The sequence below is a fragment of the Mustelus asterias genome, chromosome 9 (genome assembly GCF_964213995.1).
Source record: "Mustelus asterias chromosome 9, sMusAst1.hap1.1, whole genome shotgun sequence".
In the NCBI taxonomy this organism is placed as follows: Eukaryota; Metazoa; Chordata; class Chondrichthyes; order Carcharhiniformes; family Triakidae; genus Mustelus; species Mustelus asterias.
The window spans coordinates 64533898-64548873 of NC_135809.1; the positions used below are offsets into that span (position 1 = coordinate 64533898).

The window sequence follows — 14976 nt, forward strand, 5'->3', positions numbered from 1 at the left end:
AGGTTTCTTTTGACAACACCTTCCAAATCTGTGACCTCAATCACCGAGAAGGACAATGCTACTACTCTCTAAGCCACATGCCAATTATGACTTGCCTCCATAATCACTGTTTCTTCACTGTTGCTGGATGAAAACCTGAAACTCCTTTCCTAACAGCATTGAGTATACCTACACCACATGGACTGCAATAGTTCAAGAAGGCAGCTCACCACCACTTTCTCAAGGGCAACTGGACTTCCATGTTATATCATACTCTGATTCTAAATGACCACAACCCTAGTTTCACTGAGGTGGTACCCACCTGTGATCCTGTCACCATGTAGTTGTGAATGCCAGTGATGGTACCGATCAGATTGTGTGCCTCGTCAATCACCAATACTTGTCCCTTCAGTTTGATGCCGGATGCCAGCCTGGTCGAGCTGTGAAGCAGCGTCTGGTACGGCATCACCACCAGCTGTCAGGAGTAGATAGAACCAACAAAATTCATCAGAGAGAGAGAGACAGTGTTCATTCACTGCACACTTCAACTAGTCAAAGTACCTGTCACCCAACAGTCATTTCACAACTTCATAAAACACCAAAGGAAACAATTGTTGAGCAACAGCAACCAGTTATCACATACAGTTGGGTAGGAATGATCCTGGAAGTGCTCAAGATTGAAGCTTCATGGTTTCAGATACATCAAGGTTAGGAAATGTCTTGCTGATATCTCCTACACCCCTGTTTCATCAACTAATGTCTTGCTACTTTTCAATATTGAACACTAATTGGAAGAAGCATTGAGAGCCGCACAGACTATTTTCTGGGTGGGATACTTTAATGTACATCACAAAGAATAACTTGGTCGTACCACAAATAACCGAGCCAGTCAAGTTATAAGAATCGGGCAGCCAAGAATTGTGGTAGGTGATGAAGATCCAACATCAAGGAAGTAACTGTCATATGTTTAAGTGGTTGCATGATTGCTGCAAGAGCTGATTACATGATTTGATGCTGCTGTCATGGGGTGTTTCACAGGCTCCTGTTTAGTTTCATTTTGTACTCTACAGGCAACAGCTCCTTCAAAATAAATTTGTTGTTGCTAGTTTGAATCTGTGTGTGCAAACCATATCTTTTTGTTTAAAACCCACAATTCCAAACATAGTTAGGATATTACAAAAAGAAAATTAGCGACAAGTTGAGATTTTGTTTCGAGAATATCGAGAGAAGATCCTACATATTGTCAGCCAGAGTGTCGTGCTTGTGCAGATGCATTATTATGCTTACCTTTTTTAAAATTTTTATTTATTATTGTCACATGGACTTTATTGTCAAAGGACTTTATAGCAGAGCATTTAGAAAGCAGTGGCAGGATCAGACAGTTAGCATGGATTTATGTAGGGGAAATCATGCTTGACAAATCTGTTGGAATTCTTTGAAGATGCAACTAGTAGAACTGATAAGGGGAAACCAGTCAATGTGGTATATTTGGACTTTCAGAAAGCGTTTGACAAAGTCCCACATAAGAGATTATCGTGCAAGATTAAAGCGTATGGGATTGGGGGAAGTGTACTGAGATGGTTAGAAAACTGGTTGGCAGAGAGGAAACAAAGAGGAGGAAAATTGGGTGCGTTTCAAATTGACAGGCAATAACTAGTGGAGTGCCACAGGGATCAGTGCTGGGACCCCAGCTATTCACAATATCCAAATTAATGATTTGGATGAGAGAACAAAATGTAACATCTCAAAGTTTGCAGATGATACCAAGTTGGGTGGAAGGGTGAACTGTGACGAGGATGCAGAGATCCTTCAGAATGATCTGGACAGGTTGGATGAGTGGGCTAATCAATGACAGATGCAGTATAATTTGGATGTGAGAGATTATTCACTTTGGAAGCAAAAGTAAGAAGGCTACCTGAATGGCTGTAAATTGGGAGAGGCGAGTGTGCAGCGGTACCTGGGTGTCCTTGTGCACCAGTCACCTGAAGGTAAGCATGCTGGTGCAGCAGGTGGTTAAGAAGACAAATGGCATCTTGGCCTTCATTGCGAGAGGTTTCCGGTACAGGAGCAGGGATGTGTTGTTGCAACTATTCATGGTCTTGGTGCGGCCACGCCTAGAGTAGTGTGTGCAGTTTTGGTCTCCTTTTCTGAGGAAAGATGTTCTTGTTCTTGAGGGAGTGCAGCAAAGATTTACCAGGCTGATTCTGGGGATGGTGGGACTGATGTATGAGGAGAGATTGACTAGGGTTAGGATTGTTTTCACTGGTGTTCAGAATGAGGGGGGATTGCATAGAGACTTATACAATTCTAACAGGTCTAGACAGGGTAGATGCAGGGAGGATATTCCCAATGGTGGGGGGAGTCCAGAACCAGGGGTCACAGTCTGAGGATTCAGGGTAGACCATTTAGGACGGAGGTGAGGAGACATTTCTTCACCCAAAGAGTGGTGAGCCTGTGGAATTCATTACCGCAGGAAGTAGTTGATGCCAAACATTGAATGTATTCAAGAGTGGCTGTATATAGCACTTGGGGCGAATGGGATCAAAGATTATGGGGGGAAAAAGCAGGATTAGGCTATTGAGTTGGATGATCAGCCATGATCATAGTGAATGGCGGAGCAGGCTCGAAGGGCCAAATGGCCACCTCCTGCTCCTATCTTCTATATTTCTATGTATTAGTATACAGTGAAAAGTATTGTTTCTTGCACTATACAGACAAAGCATACTGTTCATAGAGAAGGAAAGGAGAGAGTGCAGAATGTAGTGTTACAGTCACAGCTAGGGTTCAGAGAAAGACCAACTTAGTGCGAGGTAGGTCCATTCAAAAGTCTGATGGCAGCAGAGAAGAAGCTTTCTTGATTAGGTTGGTACGTGACCTTAGACTTTTCTATCTTTTTCCCGACGGAAGAAGGTGGAAGAGAGTATGTATGGAGTGCCTGGGGTCCTTAATTATGCTGGCTGTTTTTCTGAAGCAGCGGGAAATGTAGACAGAGTCAATGGATGGGAGGTTGGTTTGCGTGATGGATTTGGCTACATTCACGACCTTTTTGTAGTTTCTTGCAATCTTGGGCAGAGCAGGAGCCATACCAGGCTGTGGTACAACCAAAAAGAATGCTTTCTATGGTGCATCTGTAGAAGTTGGTGAGAGTTGTAGCTGACATACCGAATTTCTTTAGTCTCTTGAGAAAGTAGAGGCGTTGGTGGGCTTTAACTATAGAGTCAGCCTAGGGGGGGGAACCAGGATAGGTTGTTGGTGATCCAGACACCTAAAAACGTGAAGCTCTCAATCATTTCTACTTCATCCCCATTGACGTAGACGGGGGCATGTTCTCCACTCCGCTGCCTGAGGTCGATGACTATCTCCTTTGTTTTGTTGTCACTGATGGAGAGATTATTGTCATCGCACCACTTCACCAGATTCTCTATCTCATTCCTGTTCTCTGTCTCGTCATTGTTTGAGATCTGTCCCACTATGGTGGTGTTGTCAGTAAACTTGAAAATCGAGTTGGAGGGGAATTTGGCCACACAGTCATGGGTGTATAGGGAGTATAGTTTGGGGCTGAGGACGCAGCCTTGTAGGGCACCGGTGTTGAGGATGATCGTGGAGGAGGTGTTGTTGCCTGTCCTTACTGATTAGGAAGTTCAGGATCCAGTCACAGAGGGAGGAGCCGAGGCCTGGGCCAGGGAGTTTGGAGATGTGTTTTATAGGAATAATGGTGTTGAAGGCTGAGCTGTAGTCGATAAATAAGAATCTGACATGGGTGTCTTTGTTATCTAGGTGTTACAGAGTTGAGTGCAGGGCCAGGGAGATGGCGTCTGCTGTGGACCTGTTGCGGCGGTAGGTGAACTGTAGTAGATCCAGGTAGTCCGGGAGACTGGAATTGATTCGTGCCATGACTAGCCTTTCAAAGCACTTCATAATGAGGGATGTCAGAGCCACCGGGTGATAATCAGAGGCATGCTGCATGGCTTTTCTTTGGTACTGGGATGATGGTCGTCATCTTGAAGCAGATAGGGACTTCGGATTTTTGTAAAGAGAGATTGAAGATGTCTGCGAATACCCCCGCCAGCTGATCCACGCAGGATCTGAGTGTTCATCCGGTTACTTCATCTAGGACAGTCGCTTTCCATGGGTTGAGCTTCGAGAAGACTGCTCTGTCCTCTGCAATGGTGACTTCAGTTATAGGTTCATCTGATGCTTCTGGGGTGGAGGGTGTGCTCTCGCTAACCTCTTGCTGAAAACGGGCATAGAATGCATTGAGCTCATCGGTGTTGGAGCCGGCGATTTTACATGCCTTCATCTTGTAGCCTGTTATGTCTTACAGACCTTGCCATTGCCAGCAGGGGTCCACATGGCTGGCCTGGGACTCTTGCTTGGTCCGGTACTGAGCATTAATTTTTGATTATTCATTTTTTGCTAGCAGATCATTTGCTTATGACAGCTTCTCAAGTTCAGAGATGTACCAGAAATGACCTGTGATGGGGTGAGTGATGGATATGGTATTAAAAGGAATTACATTGCTGGAATGCATTGTACACATCCTGATTTGAAACCAGATGTGTTAAAGCTTGAGTTGATTGTCCAAGGTGGGTGACTATTGTGGGGAATCCAAGTGATCATTCCTCCTATGATGGACATCCTGGTATTGTCTGGTTGAATTAATTAGCACATAGTTAATTTTGGTGACTGGATCTGGATGCTGAGTAAAGAAAAAGTGGGAGCATCAATCCTGTGCCCAATTAAGAACTACCCCGTTTACACCCTTTGGAGTTGCTTAAAATGCCATTGCGACAATTGCATGCAAATTCTGCTGATCCGTTTGAGGGTTACATGTTCTCTGTCATAATTGATGCACATTCAAAATAGCCAGATGTTATCACGAGGTCTACTACAACTGCACAAACGATTGAAAAACTTGACAAAATTTTTACAAAGTTTGGCAAACTGGAGTAGATTGTTAGTGATAACAGTTCAGTTTACTTCACAAGAGTTTGAGGATTACCTCAAAGTAAATGGGATTCAGCATATAAAATCTGAACCTATCATCCATCAACCAATGGATTAGCTGAAAGATTTATACAATCCTTGAAACATTCTTTAAAGGCTTCGTTATCACATCATATGAATAGCTTTTTGGCATCTTACAGAAACAATACTCATGTGACTACCCAATGTTCACCTGCATTACTACTCTTAAAGAGAAAGTTGAGAACTATGTTTAATTTGTTATTACCTCCAGAAACTTCAGAGATAATAAGAGCATCAACAACAATCTCAAGTTGCTAGGCGAGAAGTGAAACTAATACTCATTTCAATAAGGAGATTGAGTGTGCGCATGCAATTATGTCACGAACAAGAAGTGGTTACTTGCCATAGTTTTAGCAAAAACAGATCCAATCTCTTACACAGTTCAAACTGAAGTTGAACTAGTTTGGCGATGCCATGCCAACCAATTGTGGCCAGCTCAAAATAATTTCTCAGAATCATCTCCAGAATTAGCAACTTCTTTAGTCCCTCATGTTGTGAATACTACTGTAGAAGACTTAGTTGAATTTGAAACAAAAACAGAAAAATGCTGGAAATCTCAGCAGGTCTGACAGCATCTGTGGAGAGAGAGTATAGCCAAAGTTTCAAAGAACAAAGAAAATTATAGCACAGGAACAGGCCCTTCGGCCCTCCAAGCCTGCACCGACCATGCTGCCCGACTGAACTAAAACCCCCTACCCTTCCGGGGACCATATTCCTCTATTCCCATCCGATTCATGTATTTATCAAGACGCCCCTTAAAAGTCACTACCGTATCCGCTTCCACTACCTCCCCCAGCAACGAGTTCCAGGAACCCACAACTCCCTGTGTAAAAATTCTGCCTTGTACATCTCCTTTAAACCTTGCCCCTCACACCTTAAACCTGTGCCCCCTAGTAATTGACTCTTCCACCCTGGGAAAAAGCTTCTGACTATCCACTCTGTCCATGCCTCTCATAATCTTGTAGAGTTCTATCAGGTCGCCCCTCAACCTCCGTCGTTCCAGTGAGAACAAACCAAGTTTCTCCAACCTCTCCTCATAGCTAATGTCCTCCATGTCAGGCAACATCCTGGTAAATCTTTTCTGTACCCTCTCCAAAGCCTCCACATCCTTCTGGTAGTGTGGCGACCAGAATTGAACACTATTCCAAGTGCGGCCTAATTAAGGTTCTATAAAGCTGCAACATGACTTGCCAATTTTTAAACTCATGCCCCGATGAAGACAAGCACGCCGTATGCCTACCTTCTCCACCTCCATTGCCACTTTCAGTGACCTGTGTACCTGTACACCCAGATCCTTTTGCCTATCAATACTCTTAAGGGTTCTGCCATTTACTGTATATTTCCTATCTGTATTAGACCTTCCAAAATGCATTACCTCACATTTGTCCGGATTAAACTCCATCTGCCATCTCTCCGCCCAAGTCTCCAACTGATCTATATCCTGCTGTGTCCTCTGATGGTCCTCGTCGCTATCCGCAAATCCACCAACCTTTGTGTCATCCGCAAACTTACTAATCAAACCAGTTGCATTTTCCTCCAAATCATTTATTATATATATATTACAAACAGCAAAGGTCCCAGCACTGATCCCTGAGGAACGCCACATGTCACAGCCCTCCATTCAGAAACGCACCCTTCCACTGCTACCCTCGGTTTTCTTTGACCGAGCCAGTTTTGTATCCACCTTGCCAGCTCACCTCTGATCCCATGCGACTTCACCTTTTGCACCAGTCTGCCATGAGGGACCTTGTCAAAGGCCTTACTGAAGTCCATGTAGACAACATCCACTGCCCTACCCTCATCAATCGTCTTCGTCACTTCCTCGAAAAACTCGATCAAGTTCGTGAGACACGACCTCCCCTTCACAAAACCATGTTGCCTTTCACTAGTACGTCCACATATTTCCAAGTGGGAATAAATCCTGTCTCGAAGAACCCTCTCCAATAATTTCCCTACCACTGATGTAAGGCTCACTGGTCTGTAATTACCTGGATTATTCTTGCTACCCTTCTTAAACAAAGGAACAACATTGGCTATTCTCCAATCCTCTGGGACCTCCCCTGTAGTCATGATGTGGAGATGCCGGCGTTGGACTGGGGTAAACACAGTAAGAGTTTTAACAACAGGTTAAAGTCCAACAGGTTTATTTGGTAGCAAATGCCATTAGCTTTCGGAGCACTGCTCCGATGTATATTGTATATCCGATGATGGCCAAGGCCATCCCTACACCCCCATTCTTGCCTTCAAACAACCGCACAACCTCAAACAGACCATTGTCCGCAGCAAAATACCCAGCCTTCAGGAGAACAGTGACCATGACACCACACAACCCTGCCACAGCAACCTCTGCAAGACGTGCCGGATCATCGACACGGATGCCATCATCTCATGTGAGATCACCATCTACCAGGTACACGGTACCTACTCTTGCAACTCGGCCAACGTTGTCTACCCGATACGCTGCAGGAAAGGATGTCCCGAGGCATGGTACATTGGGGAAACCATGCAACGGATGAATGAACACCGCTTGACAATCACCAGGCAAGACTGTTCTCTTCCTGTGGGGGAGCACGTCAACGGTCACGTGCATTCAGCCTCTGATCTTCGGGTAAACATTCTCCAAGGCAGCGTTCACGACACACGACAGCGCAGAGTTGCTGAGCAGAAACTGATAGCCACGTTCCGCACACATGAGGACGGCCTAAACCGGGATGTTGGGTTTATGTCACACTATCAGTAACCCCCCACAGCCTGCCTCCTGGACTTGCAGAATCTCACTGGCTGTCCTGTCTGGAGATAAATGCACATCTCTTTAACCTGTGCTTAATGCTCCCTCCACTCACATTGTCTGTATCGTTAAGACCTGGTTGGTTGTAAAGATTCGCATTCTAATCAGTATTCTGTAACTTGATTTTGTGTCTCTGTGCCCTGTTTGAGAGCAGATTTCCACTCCATCTGACAAAGGAGCAGCGCTCCGAAAGCTAATGGCATTTGCTACCAAATAAACCAGTTGGACTTTAACCTGGTGTTGTTAAAACTCTTACTGTGACCTCCCCTGTAGCCAGTGAGGATACAAAGATTTCTCTCAAGGCCCCAGAAATTTCCTCCCTTGCCCCTCTCAGTATTCTGGGGTATATCCCATCAGGCTCTGGGGACTTGTCTACCTTAATGTTTCTCAAGGACCCCAATACCACCTCCTTTTTGATCTCAACATGATTCAAACGATCTACACATCCTTTTTCAGACTCATCATCCACCAAGTCCTACTCTTTGGTGAATACTGAAGCAAAGTACTCATTTAATACCTCGCCCATTTCCTCTGGCTCCACGCATAGATTCCCTCACTTGTCCTTGAGTAGGTCAACCCTCTCCCTGACTACCCTCTTGCTCTTTACATATGTATAGAAAGCTTTGGAATTTTCTTTAATCCTGCTGGCCAATGCTTTTTCATGACCCCTTTTAGCCCTCCTTATTCCTTGCTTAAGTTTCTTTCTACTTTCCTAGTATTCCACACTTGCTTTGTGTGTTCCCAGCCTCCTAGCTTTGACAAATGCTTCCTTTTTCTCTTTGACTAGGCTCACAATATCTCTCGTTATCCAAGGTTCCCAAAACTTGCCATACTTATCCTTCATCCTTACAGGAATGTGCCAGTCCTGAATCCCTATCAACTTACACTTGAAAGCCTCCCACATGCCAGATGTTGATTTGCCCTCAAACATCTGCCCCCAATCTACATTCTTCAGTTCCTGCCTAATATTGTTGTAATTAGCCTTCCCCCAATTTAGCCTTCACTTGAGGACTACACTTATCTTTATCCATCAGTACCTTAAAGCTTACTGAATTGTGGTCACTGTTCCCAAACTGCTCCCCTACTGAAACATCGACCACCTGGCTGGACTCATTCCCCAATGCCAGGTCCAGTATGGCCCCTTCCCTAGTTGGATTATCTACATACTGTTTCAAGAAGCCCTCCTGGATGCTCCTTACAAACTCTGCCCCATCCACGCCCCTAGCACTAAGTGAGTCCCAGTCAATATAGGGGAAGTTAAAATCTCCCACCACAATAACCCTGAGTTTAGATGACCCATCATCAGTGTTCTGATGAAAGGTGATGTAGATTCGAAATATTGGCTCTACTCTCTCTCCACAGTGCTGTCAGACCTGTTGAGATTTTCCAGCATTTTTCTGTTTTTGTTTGGTTCCAGCATCTACAATATTTTGCACTTATCTTAGTTGAATCTGAGTTGCCTGATGATTGTGAATCAGTTACTATATCACGTGAGAATGATTCAGAATTAGTTCCAAAAGAAGTGTGCACTGCAGTTCCAATTCATACTTCAAGGATCAAGGACAGCCAAATTCCAGAACGTGGTATACAACTAAAGAGGAACGAATGTCCTCTTGATCGACATTCTTATTGACTGTATATAAAGTGCATAGTACTGTGTCTAGAGTATTATTAATCCTATGTGTAACATTGTAATAATTTGTTGGCATGACCACAGAAGTAAAGGGGGAGGGATGTTATATATTTAGTGGTGGCATGATTACTTTAAGTGCTTGGGGGTTAAGGTAAGTGTGGGAGATTAGGAGAATTTAAAAAGAATTAGCCTTAAAATTTTAAATTTTATTCTTTAACCAAACAAATTGCTGGTAAATTGTCTGGTTTACAAACTGCTGATGGAAATTTCAAAATCCTCTATTCTAAAGGATAAAAAGAAGGTCCCTTAGTGGACTAGCCAGAGGATAAATTTGGAGCAGTCATTAAACCAGTTCAGACTGGTTTATTTAAACAGGGGAAGCAGAGTCTATAAAAACAAGATTGCTAGTGCCTTTTTGCTCTGAGTGCTTGGGTGTTAAGGTAAGTGTGGACATCAGATGGAAGGTTCTAGACTAATTGCATATTCGTTCCATCTCTACGACCACCAGATGGTCATAATGTCTCTGTAACGTCACCCAATTTCACCCATCTGAGCTCATCTGCTGCTGAAACTCTCATTCATATATTGTTACTGCTAGATTTAATTATTCCATCGTGCTGCTGCTGCCCCCCCCCCCTCCCCCGCCGTACTACCCTCTGTAAACCTGAGGTCATCTAAAACTTGGCTATTCAAACAAAAGTGGCTTAAAACTTGCATCAAGTTCCATTCAGTTATTGTCTCTGTACTTGCTGACCTTTACTGGCTCCCTGTCAGCAACATCTTGATTTTAAAATTCTCATTCTTGTTTTCAAATCCCTCCATGGCCATGTTAGTCCCTATCTCTGTAATCTCTTCCACCCACGACCCTCTGAGGTACTGTGCCCCTTAGAAACATAGAAAAACTACAGCACAAACAGGCCCTTCGGCCCACAAGTTGTGCCGAACACATCCCTACCTTCTAGACCTACCTATAACCCTCCATCCTATTAAGCTCCATGTACTCATCCAGGAGTCTCTTAAAAGACCCTATTGAGTTCGCCTCCACCACCACTGACGGCAGCCGATTCCACTTGCCCACCACCCTCTGTGTGAAAAACTTACCCCTAACATCTCCCCTGTACCTACCCCCCAGTACCTTAAACCTGTGTCCTCTCGTAGCAGACATTTCCACCCTGGGAAAAAGCCTCTGAAAGTCCACCCGATCTATGCCTCTCAACATCTTATACACCTCTATTCGGTCTCGTCTCATCCTTCGTCTCTCCAAGGAGAAAAGACCGAGCTCCCTCAGCCTATCCTCATAAGGCATGCCACTCAATCCAGGCAACATCCTTGTAAATCTCCTCTGCACCCTTTCAATCTTTTCCACATTCTTCCTATAGTGAGGCGACCAGAACTGAGCACAGTACTCCAAGTGGGGTCTGATGAGGGTCTTATACAGCTGCATCATTATCCCCGGACTCCTAAACTCAATCCCTCGATTGATAAAGGCCAGCACACCATACGCCTTCTTAACCACCTCCTCCACCTGCGGGGCCGATTTTAGAGTCCTATGGACCCAGACCCCAAGGTCCTTCTGATCCTCTACCATACTAAGAGTCTTTCCCTTTATATTGTACTCCTTCATCCTATTTGTCCTTTCAAAATGGACCACGACGCATTTATCTGGGTTGAAGTCCATCTGCCACTTCTCCGCCCAGTCTTGCATCCTATCTATGTCCCTCTGTAACTTCTGACATCCCTCCAGACTATCCACAACCCCACCAACCTTCGTGTCGTCGGCAAACTTACCAACCCATCCCTCCGCTTCCTCATCCAGGTCATTTATGAAAATGACAAAAAGCAAGGGTCCCAGAACAGATCCCTGGGGCACACCACTGGTGACCGACCTCCATTTAGAAAAAGACCCATCTATACACACTCTCTGCCTCCTTTGGGCAAGCCAGTTCTGGATCCACCAGGCAGCAGCCCCTTGGATCCTATGCCCTCTCACTTTTTCTAGAAGCCTTGCATGGGGGATCTTATCGAACATCTTGCTAAAATCCATATAAACCACATCTACCGCCTTCCCTTCATCAATGTGTTTAGTCACATTTTCGAAGAACTCCACCAGGCTCGTAAGGCACGATCTGCCCTTGACAAAGCCATGCTGAGTATTCTGGAGCATACTAAACCTCTCTCAATGCTCATATATCCTGTCCCTCAGGATAGTCTCCATCAGTTTACCAACCACTGAGGTTAGACTCACCGGTCGGTAATTACCTGGGCTATCCCTATTCCCCTTCTTGAAAATAGGAACCACATCCGCAATCCTCCGGCACCTCTCCCGTCTCTATCGACAACACAAAGATCATCGCCAGAGGCTCTGCAATCTCCTCCCTCGCCTCCCACAGTAACCTGGGATACATCCCATCCGGACCCGGTGACTTATCTATCTTGATGCCATTCAAAGATTCCAGCACAACCTCCTTCTTTTGCATTCCCAATCACAATTGCTCCACCATTGGTAGCTGTGCCTTTAGTGGTTTAGACCCCAATGACTTGAATTCCTCCCTATACCTCGCTCTTCTCCTTTTAAGACACTCTTCAAAAGGTTTTGGTCATCTTCCCTAATGCCTCCTTATTTGGCTTGGTGTCACCCTTTGTTTTATAATGCTCTTGTGAAGGGTCTTTAGACATGTTATGTTAAAGTTGCTACATGAGTTATTAGTGCTTTGGGATGTTTTTCACAATCGACAGTGATATATCAATACAAGGAGTTGTTAAAGCAGACAGTCCACTGAATCAATGCAAGGGAGCAGGTTTCTGTGACTTTGTAGAACCTGTGTGTTATCCTTTTCAGATCAGCTGGTTCCTGGTTTGCTTTTTGCTATTAGCCTTGAACCTATTCAGAAAATCTTGCTTTGTCCACTAATTTAAGAGGAGCTAATCTGTTCAGAATGAAAGTGGATGGATGTGTTCACCAACCATTGTCATAATGATGTGTTTGTTTGCCAGTGCATGCAGTCATTTCTAAGCTTATATTGTCTTTATTCTGAGTCCCTTTAAACTGTGATGAACTGACTAAATAAACAGGACATTTTTAGACAATCCTATCAAAATGTATATTTTAAAGCTGTTAGAAATATATATTTACACAACTAGCAATGTCATCAGCATGAATTCAGGTAGTTAGTTACTGTAATGAAGCAGGACAAAATGAAGGGGCTATTAGGGGATTATCAAATTCAACAGTTAACTGACAAAATTCCCCCCCACCCTGCGCACTCCTGCAGAGGAAGTCACTGTGTTGGTCCATTCAACCTTACAGTAAGTGATGAGCACAGGGGCACATCAGTATGCACATCAATCATTTTGGGTTTTTTCTTGAGAAAGCAAGTATGGTCATTAATCTTGCAGAAGGAGGCCATTCGGTCCACCTAGACTGCACCGACTCTCTGACTGTGTCTTACCAGGCTGCATTCCCCCACCACATTCACCATGGTTAATCCATCTAGCCTAGACATCTTGGGAAACTGGCGCATCGAGAGGAATCCCACGCAGACACGGGGAGAGTGTGCAAACTCCGCACAGTCACCTGAAGCTGGAATTAAACTCGGGTCTCTGGCGCTGTGAGGCAGCAGTGCTAACCACTGTGCCACCTTGCCCTCCTGTGATAAGGACTGGTATTCACAGGGTTAGGGGTGGGCTGGTGGACCAGCTTGTTGAACTTTGCACGAAAATGAGTAAAAGGGGATGTGGTTTTAAAAAAATATATTTTGTTTTGTCAGGTATATCTATTTTAAGATCTATTTGGTGAGCTTTGCCAATCGACCAAATTGCATTATTCAGTTATAAATTGTAAGTACCTATGGTATAGAGCATATGCTCCATGTGATTAATTTACAAAGGAGTAAAACTGAATGATCTTGTGTTTCTCAAAACCTAACCAATTCTGCAGTGTGTATCTATTCTCACACCAAAGGCATAGGCTGCAATAACTCAGTATGAACGTTGGAGACAAAACAAAACCTTGTCACAGACTGAATGAAATCAGTGTGTACTCGCTCTGCTTCTATACCAAGCATAATCCTGGAGCTATTACCTGTGACCATCTCGGCCATTCATTTTTTTTGCTTCTTCTTTGCCACTTTGCTGTTGGATCCTCTTGAACCTGAATTGAAAGCTGTGGTTCTTTGCACTGCCTCTGAATGCAGTCATGCTAACTGAGGTGAAACTGAGCCAATGTTAGTGTGAGTTTAGAGTGAAGGATTGATTCATTTGACTTCTTCTGGTATTGTAATGTTTGTCTGTATCATTTCCATTTAAGTCTGATAGGTTACAGGAAGAGAATTTCAGTCTGCTTTTCGATACAGTCTGTTTGCTTTAAGGAGAGCGTGGTTTTGTCCAATCTAGTTGAATGTTAATTTTAGTTTCACTCTTCTTTTCCTCCAGTCCAGTTTGGATCGGCACCAACTGAGTTTTGTGTTCTTTCAGGGAGAAGAAGCCCATTGGCTGGGACACGGACATGTCCTGGTTAACGGGGGAAGAGCTACAGGTAGAGGTGTTGGAACATGTTCCACTAACCACACACAACTTTGTGAGTATTTGGCAGCATTGGCCACTAACTTGCGTTGTATAAATGGTAGGAGATTGACAGGTTTAAAGGGATCATTCCACTTTGATCTACGCAGTCTGCACCTAGTGGCTGTGACGTGGTATCCTTGAGCTTGCCTGATGTCAGATGGGGCACTTCCAGTTATCATAGGAACATAGGAATTAGGAGCAGAAGGAGGCAAATTCAGTCCTTCAAGCCAGCTCCACCATTCAATCAGTTCATGGCTGATCTCTCCCTGGTCTTGATTCCACCTCCCCATCTGTTCCCCATATCCCTTTATTTCTTTTTATTAGAAATATGTCTTATCTCCTTGAAACCATTCAACGATTCAGACTCCACCACGCTATGGGGCAAAGAGTTCCACAAATTCACTACCTCTCTGAGAAGTAGTTTCTCCTCATCTTGGTTTCAGATTTACCACCTCTCAACCTATACCTGTGACCACTTGTTCTAGATTTTCCCATAAGCAGAAACATTTGGTCTACATTTACTTTATCAATTCCTTTTAGTATTTTATGTACCTCAATCAGATCCCTCCTCATCCTTCTAAACTCTAGCAAGTATAAGCCCAAACTGTTTAATCTTTACTCATTCGTCAATGCCTTCGTTCCTGGAATCAATTTGGTGAAGTTCCTCTGAACTCCCTCCAATGCCCCCACATCCTCAAATAAGGAGACCAAAACTGAATACAGTACTTCAGATGTGGTCTCACCAACACCCTATACAATTGCAACAACACATCTCTACTTTAATACTCCTGTCCTTTTGCAATAACTGTCAACATCCATTTGCCTTTTTTTATTACATGCTGCAACCACCGACTTTCTGCAGTTCATGAACATAGACATCCCTCTGCCTGGCCACATTTTGAATTTGCTTTCCATTTGTGTATTAATTTGCCTTTCTATTTTTTCTGCCAAAATGGATAACCTCTCACTTATCCACATTAAACTC

General features: G+C 44.1%; 1 protein-coding gene across 5 annotated transcripts in view; it reads left to right on the plus strand.

Moving 5' to 3' along the window:
• Positions 1 to 14976, plus strand: part of braf (B-Raf proto-oncogene, serine/threonine kinase) — a 119896-nt gene that overhangs the window by 45908 nt on the left and 59012 nt on the right. For all 5 annotated transcript variants that reach the window (XM_078220290.1, XM_078220287.1, XM_078220288.1 and 2 more), the window contains exon 5: positions 13902 to 14004. In XM_078220290.1, coding sequence (XP_078076416.1) covers positions 13902 to 14004 — 103 coding nt within the window. The remainder of the gene's footprint in view (positions 1 to 13901; positions 14005 to 14976) is intronic.